The sequence below is a fragment of the Vulpes lagopus genome, chromosome 3, assembly GCF_018345385.1.
Source record: "Vulpes lagopus strain Blue_001 chromosome 3, ASM1834538v1, whole genome shotgun sequence".
Classification (NCBI taxonomy): Eukaryota; Metazoa; Chordata; class Mammalia; order Carnivora; family Canidae; genus Vulpes; species Vulpes lagopus.
In genome coordinates this window covers 63,924,729-63,941,381 of record NC_054826.1, presented here as the reverse complement: position 1 = coordinate 63,941,381, position 16,653 = coordinate 63,924,729, and the positions used below count along the sequence as shown (strand labels likewise).

At 36.8% G+C, this 16,653-nt stretch overlaps 1 protein-coding gene across 4 annotated transcripts in view; it reads left to right on the top strand.

Annotated features, from left to right (window-relative positions):
* Window positions 1–16,653, top strand: part of VCL (vinculin) — a 114,197-nt gene that overhangs the window by 59,788 nt on the left and 37,756 nt on the right. For all 4 annotated transcript variants that reach the window (XM_041748681.1, XM_041748682.1, XM_041748683.1 and 1 more), the window contains exons 3-6: window positions 6,730–6,880; window positions 7,088–7,196; window positions 9,321–9,443; window positions 11,199–11,359. In XM_041748681.1, coding sequence (XP_041604615.1) covers window positions 6,730–6,880; window positions 7,088–7,196; window positions 9,321–9,443; window positions 11,199–11,359 — 544 coding nt within the window. The remainder of the gene's footprint in view (window positions 1–6,729; window positions 6,881–7,087; window positions 7,197–9,320; window positions 9,444–11,198; window positions 11,360–16,653) is intronic.

The following is a 16,653-nucleotide window of genomic DNA, read 5'->3' as shown; positions in this document are numbered from 1 at the left end:
TTGCTTTCATGCAATATCTTATCTGCTAGTAATTTATTCATTGTTTTTTTGTAGCTGAGACACATTTCCAGTTGTTCTGTTTGAGGCTTATTTTTATATCTTTCATTTATCTATTTAATATACTCAAACTTTCCTTTATCTGTTGAACATACGGAATACAGTTGTAATGGTTTTTACATTCTAGTCTGTTCTGTCATCTGTGTCATTTCTGGGTTGTTCTTGAATTACTGTTTTTTCTTTTCATTGTGGATGGTGTTTTCATGCCTATTTGTATGCCTGGCAAATTTTAATTGGAGGCCAGTGTCATACTACTAAATGTTTTGTGTTCCAGTTCTGGAGTTCAGAAGTCCAAAGTGGGTTAATAGAGTTGTGTTTCTTCTGGAGATTGTAGAGAATTTGTTTCTTTGCCTTTCTTCTTTCTTTCTTTCTTTCTTTCTTTCTTTCTTTCTTTCTTTCTTTCTTTCTTTCTTTTTTCTTTTTCTTTTCTTTTCTGTTCTGTTCTTTTCTTTCTCCTTGCCTTTTCAGCTTGTAGAAGCTACTCAAATTCCTTGGCTTATAGCGCTGCATCTCTTACCTCTGCTTCTGCCATATTTTTTTTGCTTCTTTTGTTACATCATAGTGAAATAATACCTTCAATATGTGGTAAAATAGCTGTCAACCTAGAAATCTGTACTACTGAAATGGTCTTTGAAGTAGGAAGACAAAATAGACATTATCAAACAAACAAAAACGGATACATTTTGTCACTAGCATTCTCTTAGTAGAGGAAATTCTAAAGAATGTAATTCAGACAGAATCAGATGATTCTAGATGTAAGGCCTGAGATATAAGAGGGAATGATTAGTCAAAATATGGGACAGTTTGTTGGTAAATATAAGCAAACTTTGACTTATATAACAATGTAATATCTAACAAGATTTAAAGATTTAAAATAAAAGAATATTTTATACATGAAAACAATGTAAACATAAAACAAAATTTGAAAACAATAGCATAAAAGTCAGGAAAGGGATGATTGAGAATTAAGTATCCTAAGATCATTCTTTGGGAAGGAGGTAAAAATATTGACTCATTTTAGATTTTTATGAGACTGATGAGCTGCCAGCTGTATTAAGAGGACAGCTTTTATTTTAGATTTTTAACATGACAAGTATGCATGCTAAAATATTTAAGGTAAGCACAAAAAGAACAGAGTATATAACCTTTAAAATTAATAAAGGGAAAAGAAAAATATAGAAAAAACTAGCAATCTCCCCCCTCTCAAAAAAAATAAGAAAAGGTAAGGAGAAAGAAAAAATAAGTCAAAATTACAGGCCATATGGAAAATAAATAATATATGAAAATAATTCTAGGGGTCCTTGGCTGGCTCAGTTGGTTAAATGTCTAACTCTTGATTTCCACTCAGATCATGATCTCAGGATTGTGGGATTGAGCCCCACATTGGGCTATATGCCAGGTGTGAATCCTCCTTGGGATTCTCTCTTTCCCTGTCCCTCTGCCCCTCTCTCCCCCCACCTCTCTCTCTCTCTAATAAAAAAGAAAAAAAGATTCTTAAAAAAAATGGATGAGTTGCTTCGGTGGCTCAGTCAATTGGGCATCTGCCTTCAGCTCAGGTCATGATCCCAGGGTCCTGGGATTTGAGCCCTGTTTTGGGCTTCCTGCTTAGCTGGGAGCCTGCTTCCCCCTCTCCCTCTACTCCCACCCCCACATGTGCTTTCTCTCTCAAATAAATAAAATAAAAAAAGAAAAAGAAAATAAATATACCAGTAATATTAATAAATTTAAATGGGCTAGATTATTAAATTAAAAGTTCCTAAGCTAGATTAAAAAATGCATGTAGCTATATGTTATTTATAAAGATACAACTAAAACGTAATGACAGAGATTGAAATAGTCAAAACTGATCTGCAATATTAATGTCAGATAAAATAGACATTAAGGCAACCAACATTATTGGAGACATAGGTGAATGTCACACAAAATAGACATTAAAGTGACAAACATTATTGAAGGTACAGAGAGATGTTACATAATGATAAATAGGTTCAAGTTATATAATAATTGTAAACTTATATGTACCTAAAATGTTAACTTCAATATATTAAAATCCAAACAGAACTACAAGGATATAGACTAATCTGTCTATATGGTAGGACATTTCATTGCTTAGTAATTGATAGATAAGGGTAGCCCGGGTGGCACAGCGGTTTAGCGTCGCCTGCAGCCCAGGGCGTGATCCTGGAGACCCTGGAACGAGTCCCATGTCGGGCTCTCTGCATGGAGCCTGCTTCTCCCTCTGCCTGTGTCTCTGCCTCTCTCTCTCTGTCTTTATGAATAAATAAATAAAATCTTAAAAAAAAAAGTAATTGATAGATAAAACAGACAAAAAAATATCAGCAAGGATATAGAAAATTTGAACAGGTTTAATTAACAAGTTTGAGAATAAACTATGTAAAATAGTTCACTTAAAAATTGGAGCATATTCGTTCTTTTCAGGAACACATATAAAATTTATAAAAGTTGATCATGTGTTAAGCCATCACACTAGCCTCAACACATTTCAAAGCCTTACAGTCTTACAGGCCACATTCTCTGACACAATGCATGTGAATGGTAAATCAATAGCAAAAAGATAACTTAGAAAAGCCCCTTATGCCTTGAAGTACATTTTAAAATATCCAAACAATTCATTGTCAAAGATGTCATAATGAAAATTGTTCAGAGCCGGATGATAATAAAAATGCTACCTGTCAAAACTCTTGAGGCCCATAAACATAAAAATACCCCTAGCCCCTACCCAGTTTCATTAGTAGCAGAGAAATGCAAATTAAATTCACAATAATTTAGCATTTCACAATCACCACATTGGGAAATTTAAAAATTCACATTGCCGAGTGTTGGTAAGGTTCTGGAGCAATTGTGAACACTGCTGGTTAGTGTTTTAAATTGGTGGAAAACTATTTGACTTCCCTTGGTAGAGTTGAATATATGCATTTTCTGCAACCCCATTTTTCTACTACTAGATATACTATTAATGTGCACCAGAAGCCAGTGTAAGAATGTTCATAGTAGTAGTATTGATATAAACACCAGTAAAAAATAAGATAACCTAGAATACCTGTAATGTCAATCAGAAGTTGAATGGGTAAATAAATATGGTATATCCATACAGTGCAATATGTCATATTAGCTGTGGTCCTCAATATGATAGGTCTCAAAATCATAATATTGAACAAAAGAACAGCCACAGAAGCATATGTGAGTATAATTAGACTTATTTAAGATTTTAATATAAACAAAACTAAATGATTCATTGTTTAGATATGTATAGATACCCAGGTATTAAAAGTATACAAAAAATCAAGAGAACAAGTAACAAAATTCAGGATAATGATTAATTCTGAGAAATAAGGAACATTTGGTTAGGGTCGGGCGTCTAAAGTACTTGGTAATATTTCATTTCTGAAGTATGATTGTTATATCTGTGGTATTTGAATATAAAAGTATTACAGTTTTTGTGTGATTTTATTTTGTAATTTAAAAAATATGAAAATATTTTTAACTTCATTAGTAATAAAATAATGCAAATTAAAACTATGTTGAGTAAAAAACACCTACAAAATAGGAGAAAATATTTGCAAATTATATCTTTTTTTTTTTTTTAAAGATTTATTTATTGGGATCCCTGGGTGGCGCAGCGGTTTGGCGCCTGCCTTTGGCCCAGGGCGCGATCCTGGAGACCCGGGATCGAGTCCCACGTCGAGCTCCCGGTGCATGGAGCCTGCTTCTCCCTCTGCCTGTGTCTCTGCCTCTCTCTCTCTCTCTCTGTGACTATCATAAATAAATAAAAATTACAAAAAAAAAAAAGAAAAAAAGAAAAAAAAAGAGATTTATTTATTCACGAGAGACATACACAGAGAGAGAGGCAGAGACACAGGCAGAGGGAGATGCAGGCTCCATGCAGGGAGCCCAATGTGGGACTCCATCCCAGGTCCCCAGGATCACACCCTGGGCTGAAGGCGGCCCTAAACCACTGAGCCACCCGGGCTGCCCGCAAATTATATCTGATAAAGATTTAATACCCAGAGTATATAAATAATTCTGACAACTCAACAACAAAAGAAAAACATCCCAATTAAAAATGAGCAAAGCAAGTCAATAAACATTTCTCCAAAGAAGATATATTCCATAGGCATATGAAAAGATGTTTAACATCTTTGATCAGTAAAGAATCAAATCAGAATCACAATTATACCCAGTAGGATGGCTTTAGCCCCCCAAATCTTAAAAACTAAAAAATAACAAGTGTTGGTAAAGATGTGAAGAAATAGGAACCTTTCTACAAAGCTGGTAGGAATATAAAGTGGGTGCAGTTGCTGTGGAAAACAGTTTGACATTTTCTCAAAAAATTAACACAGACTTCCACTTGTTGGTATATATCCAAGAGAAATGAAAACCTAAATCTGTGTAGAAATTTTTTTAAAAAGATTTTTATTTATTTATTCATGAGAGACACAGAGAAGGAGAGGTAGAGACACAGGCAAAGCTAGAAGTGGCTCCCTGCAAGGAGCCTGATGTGGGACTCTATCCTAGATTCCGGGATCACACCCTGAGCCCACGATAGACGCTCAACCACTGTGTCTCCACGGTGTCCCCCATGTAGAAATTTGTATATGAATGTTAGTAGGGGCATTATTCATAATTGCCAGAAGGTGGAAATAGTGCAGATGCCTATCAATACATGGATGGATAAGCAAATTTTAAAATTTTTGTATTTGCACATATACAATAAAATATTATTCAGGTATGAAAAAGAACAAACTACTGACACATGCTATAACCTGGATGAACCTTGAAACATTTATGCTTAGTGAAAGAAGCCAGACATAAGTCACATAGTCACATGATTCTTTTGATATGATATATCCAGAATATGTAAATTCTTAGAGATAGAAAGAAGGTTAATGGTTACCAGGGGATGAAGGAAGAGGGAAGATGGGGAGTGATTACATAAAGGGTTCAGGGTCCATTTCTGAGGTGATAGAAGTTTTGACCCAAGAGTGTTGATAGTTGCTCATCATTGTGAATACATTAAATGCCATTGAATTGTATATACCCTTTAGAGCTACTAATTGTATGTTATGTGAATTTCACCTTAATTAAAAAACTATATTGGTCTATCATATTAGTGAAGATAAACTTAAGTTCGATTATATACCGAGTTGTTGAGACGGAAGAAACAGGTACTGCTGTCATCCATTTTGGGGGGAATGTAAATAACCTCTGTGGATGGCAATATGGCAATATTTGTCAAAACTGTAAATGTCTACACCTTTGATTCAACAATTCCATTTCTGGCCTGTATCCTACAGATATATACATTTTACAATGATATTATTCAAGGTGATTTATTTTAGCAGGCTAATAAATTATGGACTAGTTTATGTGGATTATTAAAGAATGAGGAGGCTCTTAATGTACTTTAATTAGAACATCTCTAAGTTAAATTAAAGAAGTTTTTTTAAAAGATATTATTTATTTATTCATGAGAGACTGACAGAGAGAGAGAGAGAGAGAGAGAGGCAGAGACACAGGCAGAGACACAGGCAGAGGGAGAAGCAGGCTCCATGTGGGGAGCCCAACGTGGGACTCAATCCTGGGACTCCAGGATCACACCCTGGGCTGAGGGTGGCGCTAAACCTCTGAGCCACCGGGGCCGCCCTCTAAGTTAAATTTTAAATGGGAAAAGCAGAATGCGGAGAGTATGCCTGTTATCCTATTTTTGTATAAAAAAGGTGGAAGCCTGTTTTTGTTTTTCTATGAATAAAATATTTTATTTTGAAGAAACAGAGGAGACTCTATAACATTGGTTGCAAGTAGATGGGATTTGAAAGCCTAGGAGATAGTAGAAAGAAGGTGATTTTTCACTGACTGTGTCATAGATATGAATAGACAAATTCTATAAGTTAAATTAAAACTTTAATTTAAAAATTAAAAAGAAACAGTAAACAACTAGTTTTCTAGGAGTGATCCACAGCCACAGCAATGAGGTCTAGCTCTTCACTGATTCATTCATTCATTTATTGTTACATATGATCAGGTTGTCTATATTATTAAGTTGTATTAACATTAAACTATTAATAACTGTTTGTTATTAATGCTAGTGACATTTTAATTAACAAAATGGTTTTATAGGGTGGTTTTCAAACAGTTCAGTGGATTTGTCAAATCCATTTAGCTAGATGAATGGGAAATCTATGCATTACTTCATACTTTTTGTTTCCTCCTAATCCTTTGTATCTGATTATTAAATTTCACTTAATACAGTACTTTGGCATTTTATTTCCAGATATTAAATCTGAAACTGTTGTCAAGGATTTCTGTTCTTAGTGTAGTGTCTTTTAATGGTGTTTCAGAGATGTATAGCAACCTAAAGTGAAAGGTCCAAACCATTTTGTCATCATTTTTTGTTGCCAGGAAATAACAAAGAACAAGGGCTTAGTGCAGTGAATGAAGTGAATGAATGAATGAATGGATGGGTGGATGAATGGACGTGCAGCCCTTTATTGTTGATTTTAAAAGCTAAAACTTAGGTCCTATTATAAATTGGTCTTGGCTATTTTCCATATCAGAAAAAAAATGTGACTATGTCCATTAACGTTCTTTGTATTTGCGTGTCATATTCTACTTGGTTCTGCCAGTGGGTTAACTCCATGTTCCTTCCCACAGGGTTGAGAATGCTTGCACCAAGCTTGTCCAGGCAGCCCAGATGCTTCAGTCAGATCCTTACTCAGTGCCTGCTCGAGATTATCTAATTGATGGGTCAAGGGGCATCCTCTCCGGCACATCAGACCTGCTCCTCACCTTCGATGAGGCTGAGGTAGGCAATCTGAGGCCCATGCAGTCCTCTTCCAGACAAAAATCTGAAAGATAGTTTTAAAGGTAATAATTGGAGGATTGCTGATGTTTTAGGATGAGAAAATGTCAAAAGGCTACCCCCTGAAGTAGCATGTTTTCTACATATTGTTCTGTATATTGTTCTCCCATATGTTCTACATATTGTTCACTCACTAAAATATGTTTACAGGTTCGTAAAATTATTAGAGTTTGCAAAGGAATTTTGGAATATCTTACAGTGGCAGAAGTGGTGGAAACTATGGAAGATTTGGTCACCTACACAAAGAATCTTGGACCAGGTTAGTTGTGTCCAGTTTTTATAATAAATATTTTTGTGGATTGTCCATGTTTGATCAAGGTGAAAGGAGTACTCCCGCCTGCTTTTTGCAGAAGATAAATAATGATGCTTTGGGCTTTTAGGTGTCTCTGTTCTGTTGATGGAGCTGACACTGTGTTTCTACTGAGGAGGTATCATTGTTTCTGAAAGCTGAATCTGCTTTCTACAAATCCTGGCCCTGCCTAATGAATTAAACTAGACATTGCAAATGTTGCTGGAGAATGTAGGAAATACTTTTCTATTACTGTAATGCTTTAAGGCCACCCTGAATTCTGACCTCTCCATTCCACATTATACTGCATTCCTTCACTGTCTGCCAGCTGGCCCATAGCTCTTTATGACCTCTTAGCTCATTAATTAGCCCGCCTACTATTATGGATTCATGCCCTAGCCGGAGGCTGCATAATATTATCAGACCTAAAAGGAGAGAATAGCTACTGTGACTAAATCTCATTTTGAAATGATTGTTTAGTCACCTGAGAATTGAATATTCAAAATACGTGAATAGATACCAGCTTTTTCTCTTATAGTCATATAGCATGAACTCTGGAGGGTTCTTAAAGTATGATTGAGACCAATGAAAAGGCACATCAGATGTTTAACTTGTCAGTATAAAAGATCACCTTATAAAAATCTTTTGTCGGGGATCCCTGGGTGGCGCAGCGGTTTGGCGCCTGCCTTTGGCCCAGGGCACGATCCTGGAGACCCGGGATCGAGTCCCACGTCGGGCTCCCGGTGCATGGAGCCTGCTTCTCCCTCTGCCTGTGTCTCTGCCTCTCTCTCTCTCTCTCTCTCTCTCTCTCTGTGACCATCATAGATAAATTAAAAAAAAAATTAAAAAAAAATCTTTTGTCTTAGGTAAAAATGATTCTCAATTAACGGTATTTTCATGAGGTTCCGATACAGTCATTCTGTAAACCTCTGGCATTTAAGAATTTCTCTGAGCCATCAATGAAGATCACCAGGAAATGCCTTTAGAGCAGTATTCTTTAAACTTTCCCATAGGACTAGGGAAAAATTTATTTCTTCAAATAAAATCTTACGCAGAATCCCAATATATAAAAGACAAAAATGGAGCTACTCTGAATGAAGCAGGGGCAACCACTCCTTTTCCTTCCCTCTTTGGTACCCCTTGATGACCTGTGAAACTGCTTAAGAAATCCTAGGGACAGTTTGAAAACCCAAGCTTTAGAGAATCACACAGCACCTTTGAATAATAACCAAAGTAAACAAAAAGGGCTAGCAGACTGATTCCAAAACACCAGATGCTTTTGATTGCTGTCCTAACTATAATTATTTTTATAATATTTCTGTTTGTTTCTAATTATGAAAATAGTACTTGCTTATTTTGGACAAGTTGGGAAGTACAGAAAAATATAAAGATGAAAACAAAATGCATTATTGTAATTCTTAAGATTTTTTTCAGCCACTGGATTCTCAGTACTAGGCTCGCATGAGATTCTTATGTAGACACAGTGGCCAGACACATGACATGAGCCTGGTATGTGTGGTAACCAGGAAAAATATTTTTATTTATTTTTTAACAGACATATATTTACTTTTTCAGTATGTTTTGTATTTGTGAAGTATTTGTGTCAAACGTGTGAAAATTATGTCATATATAGGACTTTCATTTATTTACTTATTTACTTATGTTTTAAAATTTTTAAAGATTTTATTTATTTATTTGAGAGAGCCTGAGAGAGAGTATGAGTAGGGGGGAGGGGTGGAGGCAGAGGGAGAAGCAGATTCCCCGCTGAGCAGGGCGCCCCTTGCGATGCGGGGCTTGATCTCAGGACCCTGGGATTATGACCTGAGCTGAAGGTGGACGCTTAACTGACTGAGCCACCCAGGTGCCCTAGGACTTACATTTAATAAAGTATGTTTAATAGAAATGAATGAAATTGGATTAAGTAAGAATTGTCCAGAATATTCTATGTCATAAATGCTTACAGTTCAGTGGTAGTATCTGTTATTTAAGTGGGCATTTTGGACTTTCATCATCATTCATAATGGACTTAGGCTCAGAAAGCCAGTCTGCAATGTTTCACTACTCACCCTGCACGATTTATTCCTTATGCCTCAGGAATGACTAAGATGGCCAAGATGATTGATGAGAGGCAGCAGGAACTGACTCACCAGGAGCACCGAGTGATGTTGGTGAACTCCATGAACACCGTGAAAGAGTTGCTGCCAGTTCTCATTTCAGGTATTTTCTGCTTCTACATTATCTTACAGGGAAAAAAAAATGTCAACATACTCTAAACTCTGTTGTTAATTTTCCTTTACTGCTTAGTTGCCTGTCCTTCAGGCTGGGTAAGAATGAGACCTGATAGATTGGGTGTTACCACATGGCTGCAGCTGATTGGCTAAGAACCAGTATTCATCAGTATTCACCAGAAGGAGAGCTCTCCTCCTTTTCTTTGTTTGAAGCTGCCCTTCCTGTTGCCCAGCTCTGTTCTGAAGTTCTAATAGGCCTGTTTTCTGGGAGATGGAGTATCTATAGGAATTTTTACATTTTTATTTGTGTTATGAAAAAAAATTAGGAGCCGGAATAGATATTATTGAGCACTGTAGGATAAAGAAGTGAGCCCAAAGCCCTTTTCAGTGTCATGCTAACACAGTTTTTCCTAAAAGACATTTAACTGTTCTCTACATTTATAGAGTTGGTGGTCTATATACCACATGGGACCACTTTCCCACTGGGTAGAGCCTGGTGGCGGCTGTCTCAGCTAGCAAAAGGGAGCTATATTTATTGTCTAGTATCTACCAGACACCTCACAGTTTACGTAAGTTATCTTAAGTTATGGGTGAATTAGTTTAACTATCAGAAGAGGGCAGCTCTATTTTCAAAATTTTATGAGGCATGGCACGGTCATCCTCAGTTCCTGCCTTCCTGCTTTGACATTTTAGGTAGTAGCTAAAAAAGGAGAGGTGAGTATAGGAGCTCAGAACGCCCTCATATGAACTAGAAAACAAAAAAATTATAAGTAGAGTCTTATAATCTCCATGGGAAATATGTTTTTGAGGGGCTGTTCCATGTGGTAGAAAGGTTTTGAGAGTAAGATTTCTTTCTGATCTAGGTCACTTAGTAGTGTGTCAATTAATTGTTGTTTTTTTTTTAAAGATTTTATTTATTTATGAGAGATACAGATATAGGCAGAGGGAGAAGCAGGCTCCTCAAGGCAGCCCGATGGGGGACTCGATCCCAGGACTCCGGGATCACGCCCTGAGCCAAAGGCAGAGACGCCCAACTGCTGAGCCACCCAGGTGTCCCAGTGTCGATTAATTTTTAACAATTTTAATTGTTTTATGGGAAGATAGCCTTTTTCTCCAGTGCTTCAAATTAATATTTTCGTCTTCTTTACTTTTGGGGGTTAGAAAGTTCCTGCTACATGTTGAGAGAAATTCCAGAAGATAAACTCAACGTTTTGGGATCTTCCATTACGATGGGATATAGCAGGATACTCCATTTAGTTTTATTGACTGTTTTCATCTTGTCCTGTTAGGTGTATGTTAGATGGGGCCAGTGTTAGGGCTGGGAAGATAACTGATTTAGAAAGACACTGGGTATTTTGTGATTGTAGGTCATCAGTATATGCATGTTAAGTTAACTCCCTGATCATGTTTTAATGATGTCTTGTACCTTAAAGTTACTGATAGTGGAACTTCATTGGCAGACTTGCAGTGTTTTTTTGTTTTGTTTTGTTTTGTTTTTAATATTCTTTTCTGTTGTTAAGATTTCTTTTTTAAATAACTTCTACCCTCAATGTGGAGCTCAAACTTAAAACCCTGAGATCAAGAGTCACATGCTCTACTGACTGAGCTAGCCTAATATAGTCTTTTTAAGACCTTAGAAACCCAAAACATGTACTCAAAGTGTGGAACATCTTGTGTGAATGTTTTTATACAGCAAGTTTAAATTCCAAGCTTAGTTTCTGATTGTTTGTTTATTTTTTTATAGCTATGAAGATTTTTGTAACAACTAAAAATTCAAAAAACCAAGGAATAGAAGAAGCTTTGAAAAATCGCAATTTTACTGTAGAGAAGATGAGTGCTGAAATTAATGAGATCATTCGTGTATTACAACTCACTTCTTGGGATGAAGATGCCTGGGCTAGTAAGGTAAGTGTTATTGGAAGAGAAATAAGTGAACTCCTGAATTCTCCCCCTCACACTTTATCTTGTAATTGTGGGTAGCGTAAGACTACTGAGATATTATGAAATGATTTCTACTTCACTTTTCCTGGGTTTCATGAGTTAGTTGCTGCTTTTGAAAATTTCCTTTGCCCCAGGCTAGAACAAATAAATAGGCATGTGGGGTGAATGGCTGGTTGAAGACTGAGATGTGTAGCTTTTTCTTTAAGCTGGACACTCATTGGGCTGGTGGAGGAATTCTTGTAGGGTGTATACTCCCCTGGGTGGGAACCCTGCCTTATTATATGGGTGGTTGTTGCTAGGTGACCAAGGAAGATACAGAATATGACTGTTAATTTAATTTTATGGAAACTTTTCCTTAACCAATCTTTGACCTAAGAAATCTACAGAGGAGAAACTCTTGGCCTTTCTAGGTGTGTCTGTTTATCATACCATTTCCCTTAAGGAAAGCTTAATTAAAATATTGGTTTTCATATTCGTCCTTGAGTTTGAGGGGTTCCTTCACCCTTTATCTAGAATTTCTTCCTGAACTCCAGAAGGGTTGATTCCTTCTGGAGCCTAGCAGCAGTGATCTTAGGTTGATACTGCTCTGGTCTACTTTTCCCTGTCTAGTGACTGTCTGGGAGATCTGAGGCACTTAGGTTTATTCTTTCCTTATAGGAGCCCAAGGTACAACCAATGGGGGAAACACACTGCCTCCAGGATCCAGCTTCTCCACCCAAATGATGTTTCCAGGGCCCCCCCTGGAAAAGAGGGGATTTGTAGTATGACTTCCATTGGGTGCCCAGTGTGGTTGTATAGAAAGAGGGGATTTGTAGTATGACTTCCATTGGGTGCCCAGTATGGTTGTATAGAAAGAGGGGATTTGTTGTATGACTTTCATTGGGTGCTCAGTAGGGTTGTGTTTGTTCTTCAGAACACCTCTAAGGTAAGGTCAAAGCTGGGTCTTAAAATCATATTGCCCAGAAAGTGAATCTAAATATGCAGAAGGAAATTAGCTTAACTATGGATTTTACAGAGACACAAAGTTCTTGAACAAGTTTTAAGACTGTATTTTCAATCTATATGGTAAAATCATTTTATTAAGTCTTTGATATTTTACTTAATTTTGCTTTTGCATATTTGACAACTTTCACTTCCCTGTTATGACTTCTTTATGCATCTTTTTTTTGTTCTCTTGTCTGTTTTATTCTTTTTCTCACATTTAGAAGGTAAGCTTTCTCTTGCCCTCTAGTCTCTTTTTCGCTTAAAAAGAGAAAAAAGCATGTCTGTAAGGTTTTCTTGTGCTGTGTGCTGTGCCTTATTCTGTGTGCCGGTGTGTAACACTGTGCTCGAATATGTGTCAGAATGTGATTTAATAGGGCCTCGGGGCTGTGCCAGGCACTGACTCTGGCTCATATTGAGTTATTGCTTTTGGGAGAGCAAAATAAAAGACATTACTATGGGATATCAGGCTTTCTGTATTTGGTGGATGCTTTCATCTTTTTGAACAGGCTCCTAAGAACTGTTTTGGCCTGGTCATTCCCACTGACTTAATTTGAAGGGCAAGTTTCTCTAAGTAGCTGGGTGACCTCCAAGTGACCTATGGACCCTGTTCTTGGGAAATGAAACTTGTAGCAGATGCCATCTCTCTATTTGCATTTCATATCAGTCTCTGCTTTTGGAGATGTGTCATTGAGGTTTTAAACCATAATGAAAATGAGTAGGTTGAAGAGTTTAGATGGGTCACCTGTCCTTCACAGTGACCCTAGCCTTCAAAATCAAAAAGGGAAAAAGTTAAGTGTATCTAAGATTTTTCCTAACTTCAGTCCGTGGTTCACTGCATGTTCTGCTAAGCTGTGAATCATCCATAGTTCTCCATGACCTCACATTCCCCTAACCTAATCTCTTTCCTTATTCTCTCTCTTTTGCTTCTAGCAGATGAGAAATAGCAAAAAAAGAGGAGCAGATCTTACCACCTCAATGTTTTTCTATTTTTGGAGGGGAAAAGTTATCCATCATTTAGTAAATAAGTGTTGCTGAGCTTTATTTTGTACAAGTGCCATTGAGAGATGCTGCTTCTTCTTTTTTTTTTTTTTTTTTTTGAAATGTGGTCAGTTGAGTTTTTCAGGATAAGGATGTGGCACCTGGGGAGATATACAAGGGAAATGAACCTGGTCCCCACTGTGTACATTCTTGTAGCTGTCTCATTTTTATGCTGATCTGGAAGGAACCAGACTGTACGGGGTGTTGCAAAACTATCAGAATGAAAGAAAGTAAATAAAATTAGTTCAACCAAAAGAAGCTCAAGTACAAAATGACATCAGAATGAGCAAGAAGTGTTCATTTTTAAGTCTCATTTTGTTTTTGTTTTACATTTACCTGGTTCAAAAATCAAAATGCTATAAAAAGATATACATGAAAAATCTTACTTCTGACCCCATCCCCATCTACTCTACTTCCAGCTACCCCTGAACTGTAATTACTTTTATTAGTTGCAAGAATAATGAGGAAAAAAAAATTTACCTTGAAAAGGTAAATTGGTACCTAGAATTTTGGTTATTTTTCAGTTTACTAGCATTATGCATCCTTCATTGCTCACCTCTAAGCAGTGAATTAATCAGACCTTGCCTCTATCTGTGAACACTGAGTCCCTATTCTATTTAATACATGATATCTTTTACCTCCTCTCGACCCTACCAATTAAGAATTAACTTTGTCTTACCATACTTGTTTCATGCTTCCCCATTGGTGCAGTTTTCTCCTGGAAAGTGATGGTTCCTCTAGAAAAGTGGGGGAAGAAAGTAAGTGGAAAAAATTTTTGGTAAAAGTGCGTCTTGCCGAATAAGTTAAGTTCTTAAAGAGGCAGTGCAATAGCTGATTATTTTACCTTTTATACCTACATTCAAATTACATATTTACACATTTAAAAGTACTTTGAGTTTAAATGCTTCATTTTATTTTGAGAATAAAAATTTTCCCCTCCTGAAATCAATAATCTTCGTATAGTGATCATTAAAAATGAATTTAGTGTTCATTATGAAAGAAATTTGTGAATTAAACACAACTCTAATTCTGCCCTTTGTAAATTTAGCAATCTCTTTTAAAATATTTATATTACTTGTTTCTTGATGCATGCTGAGAATTAAGAGGAAGTGAGAAAAATTTTAAGCTAATAATTTTTTTACCCTACCTAGATGCTCCTACAACTGGACCTGAGTCATCCCATGCTGTTATTCAGAATTAGTTCTTCCCTTTTTTTTTTTTTTTTTAAGATTTTGTTTAGTTATTTGAGAGAGAGGGAGAGATAGCACACAGGGAAAAGGAGAAGCAGACTGCCCGCTGAGCAGGGAGCCCAATGTAGGCCTCGATCCCAGGTCCCTGAGATCATGCCCTGAGCTGAATGAAAGGAGATGCTTTATCGTCTCAGCCACCCAGGCACCCATAGAATTAGTTCTTGTGGATCTCCTGCCCCTGTAGGCCTAGGCTGGTGGTGGGGTAAAAGTAGTGACTGACTCACAAGATGTCTTGCACAGAAGATTTCTGTACCCTACCAGAGAAGGAAAAACTGGTTAGAATTTGTGATCTGACTTGGTCTTACTTATAGACAGTTGAGGTTTAAGTGTTGATATTTATTTCATTTTTGAAAAAAAAAAAGGTTGTAAGTGCGGGGTTTTTTTTTTATTAGAATGTCTACTGTGAAAATGAAACATGATTTAAGATTGACTTGATTAATTAAAACGATTCTACTTTAGATGTTTTATTTTTATTACTGAAATACAGTTGACATATAATGTTATAATAGTTTCAAGTGCACGCATAATGATTTGACAATATGTGAACTTTTTAATGAGTCTTAGACTGTTTTCTTTTAGCAGCTAATACAATAGAGGACTTATCTCTTAGAGTTTGAGATAAGTAGTTAATTCAGACATTTATCATATTTTAGCCCCTCCCCTCAAACTGAAGAAGAGCCCAAAATGTTGAAGCAATTGATATTTCCCTTCTCATCCAAGTGATCTTCTACTTGGTACATCTGATTGTACACACATAGGTGGCATTGCATTTTAGAGCTGGGGAGGTATTCTTAAAGATGAGGAACTAAAGCCTAATTTGCCTGAAGTCTCAGGGGGAGACAACTTTCTCTCGTTACTTAAATGTAGTTTGTAAGATTTTGTTCTACTGCCCATTTATTCTTTCCAGAAACATTTGTTTAAAACACGGATTAAGGAGTGGAAATGCCATCAGTAATGGAACAGAGTGGGAAGAGTGGGGAGGGGAGGTGTCAATGGGAAAAGGGAGAGTAGATTGGGCAGCAAACAAGAGGCAGTCCTTAGTCCCATATTGAAAATTTTCTAGAACATGGCATTGTAGGACCTCACTTTTTCTATCACAGTTCCTTTTGATTATCTCTAGGAGGAACTCCAGGGTTCTCAGTACTATTCTGTGTTCCTTAGAACTAACTCTATATTAAATTTCAGGAGTGTTTCAGTTCCTGGGAGAGCATATAAAAAGTAGTTCTTTTAAGGTTGTCCTTCCACCTTTTGGTGTGCGTGAGACTGCCAAGTCAGTGTGGTTTTTTCATTTAAAATCTGAACTCATGGGATCCCTGGGTGGCGCAGCGGTTTGGCGCCTGCCTTTGGCCCAGGGCGTGATCCTGGAAACCCGGGATCGAATCCCACGTCGGGCTCCCGGTGCATGGAGCCTGCTTCTCCCTCTGCCTGTGTCTCTGCCTCTCTCTCTCTCTCTGTGTGACTATCATAAATAATAATAAAAAAAAATAAATAAAAAATAAAATAAAATAAAATAAAATAAAATAAAATCTGAACTCATAAGAATTTCACTGTAAAATGGACCTTGGGGAGGTGACCAGATTCCTGTTAGCTGTCCCTAAAACTGCGTGCCTAGATCTGGTCTTTTTTACACTCACTCTTCAAAACAAAACAAAACAAAACAAAACAAACAAAAAAGAACAACAAAAACCCAGAGAAGAGATTAGTGGAGACTTTTCTCTTTTCCAAATTTGAGATTTTACAAAGATACTCCAATGACGATTTTTTTCTCTATTAATATACTTCTTATGATGCTTATGACAGTTCTGTCAATTCCAGAGTAAAGACTGCTCTTCAAAAGAAGTATATATGGGATTCTTAGAAGACCAAAATATTTGTTCCCATGGACCTTTTTTATTTTGATAGGACATTAAAGTGTAATGTGTTTAAATGATTATTCAAAACTTGCTATGTTCCAGAAAGAATTGAAAGTGGTCCTTTCGGGACCCT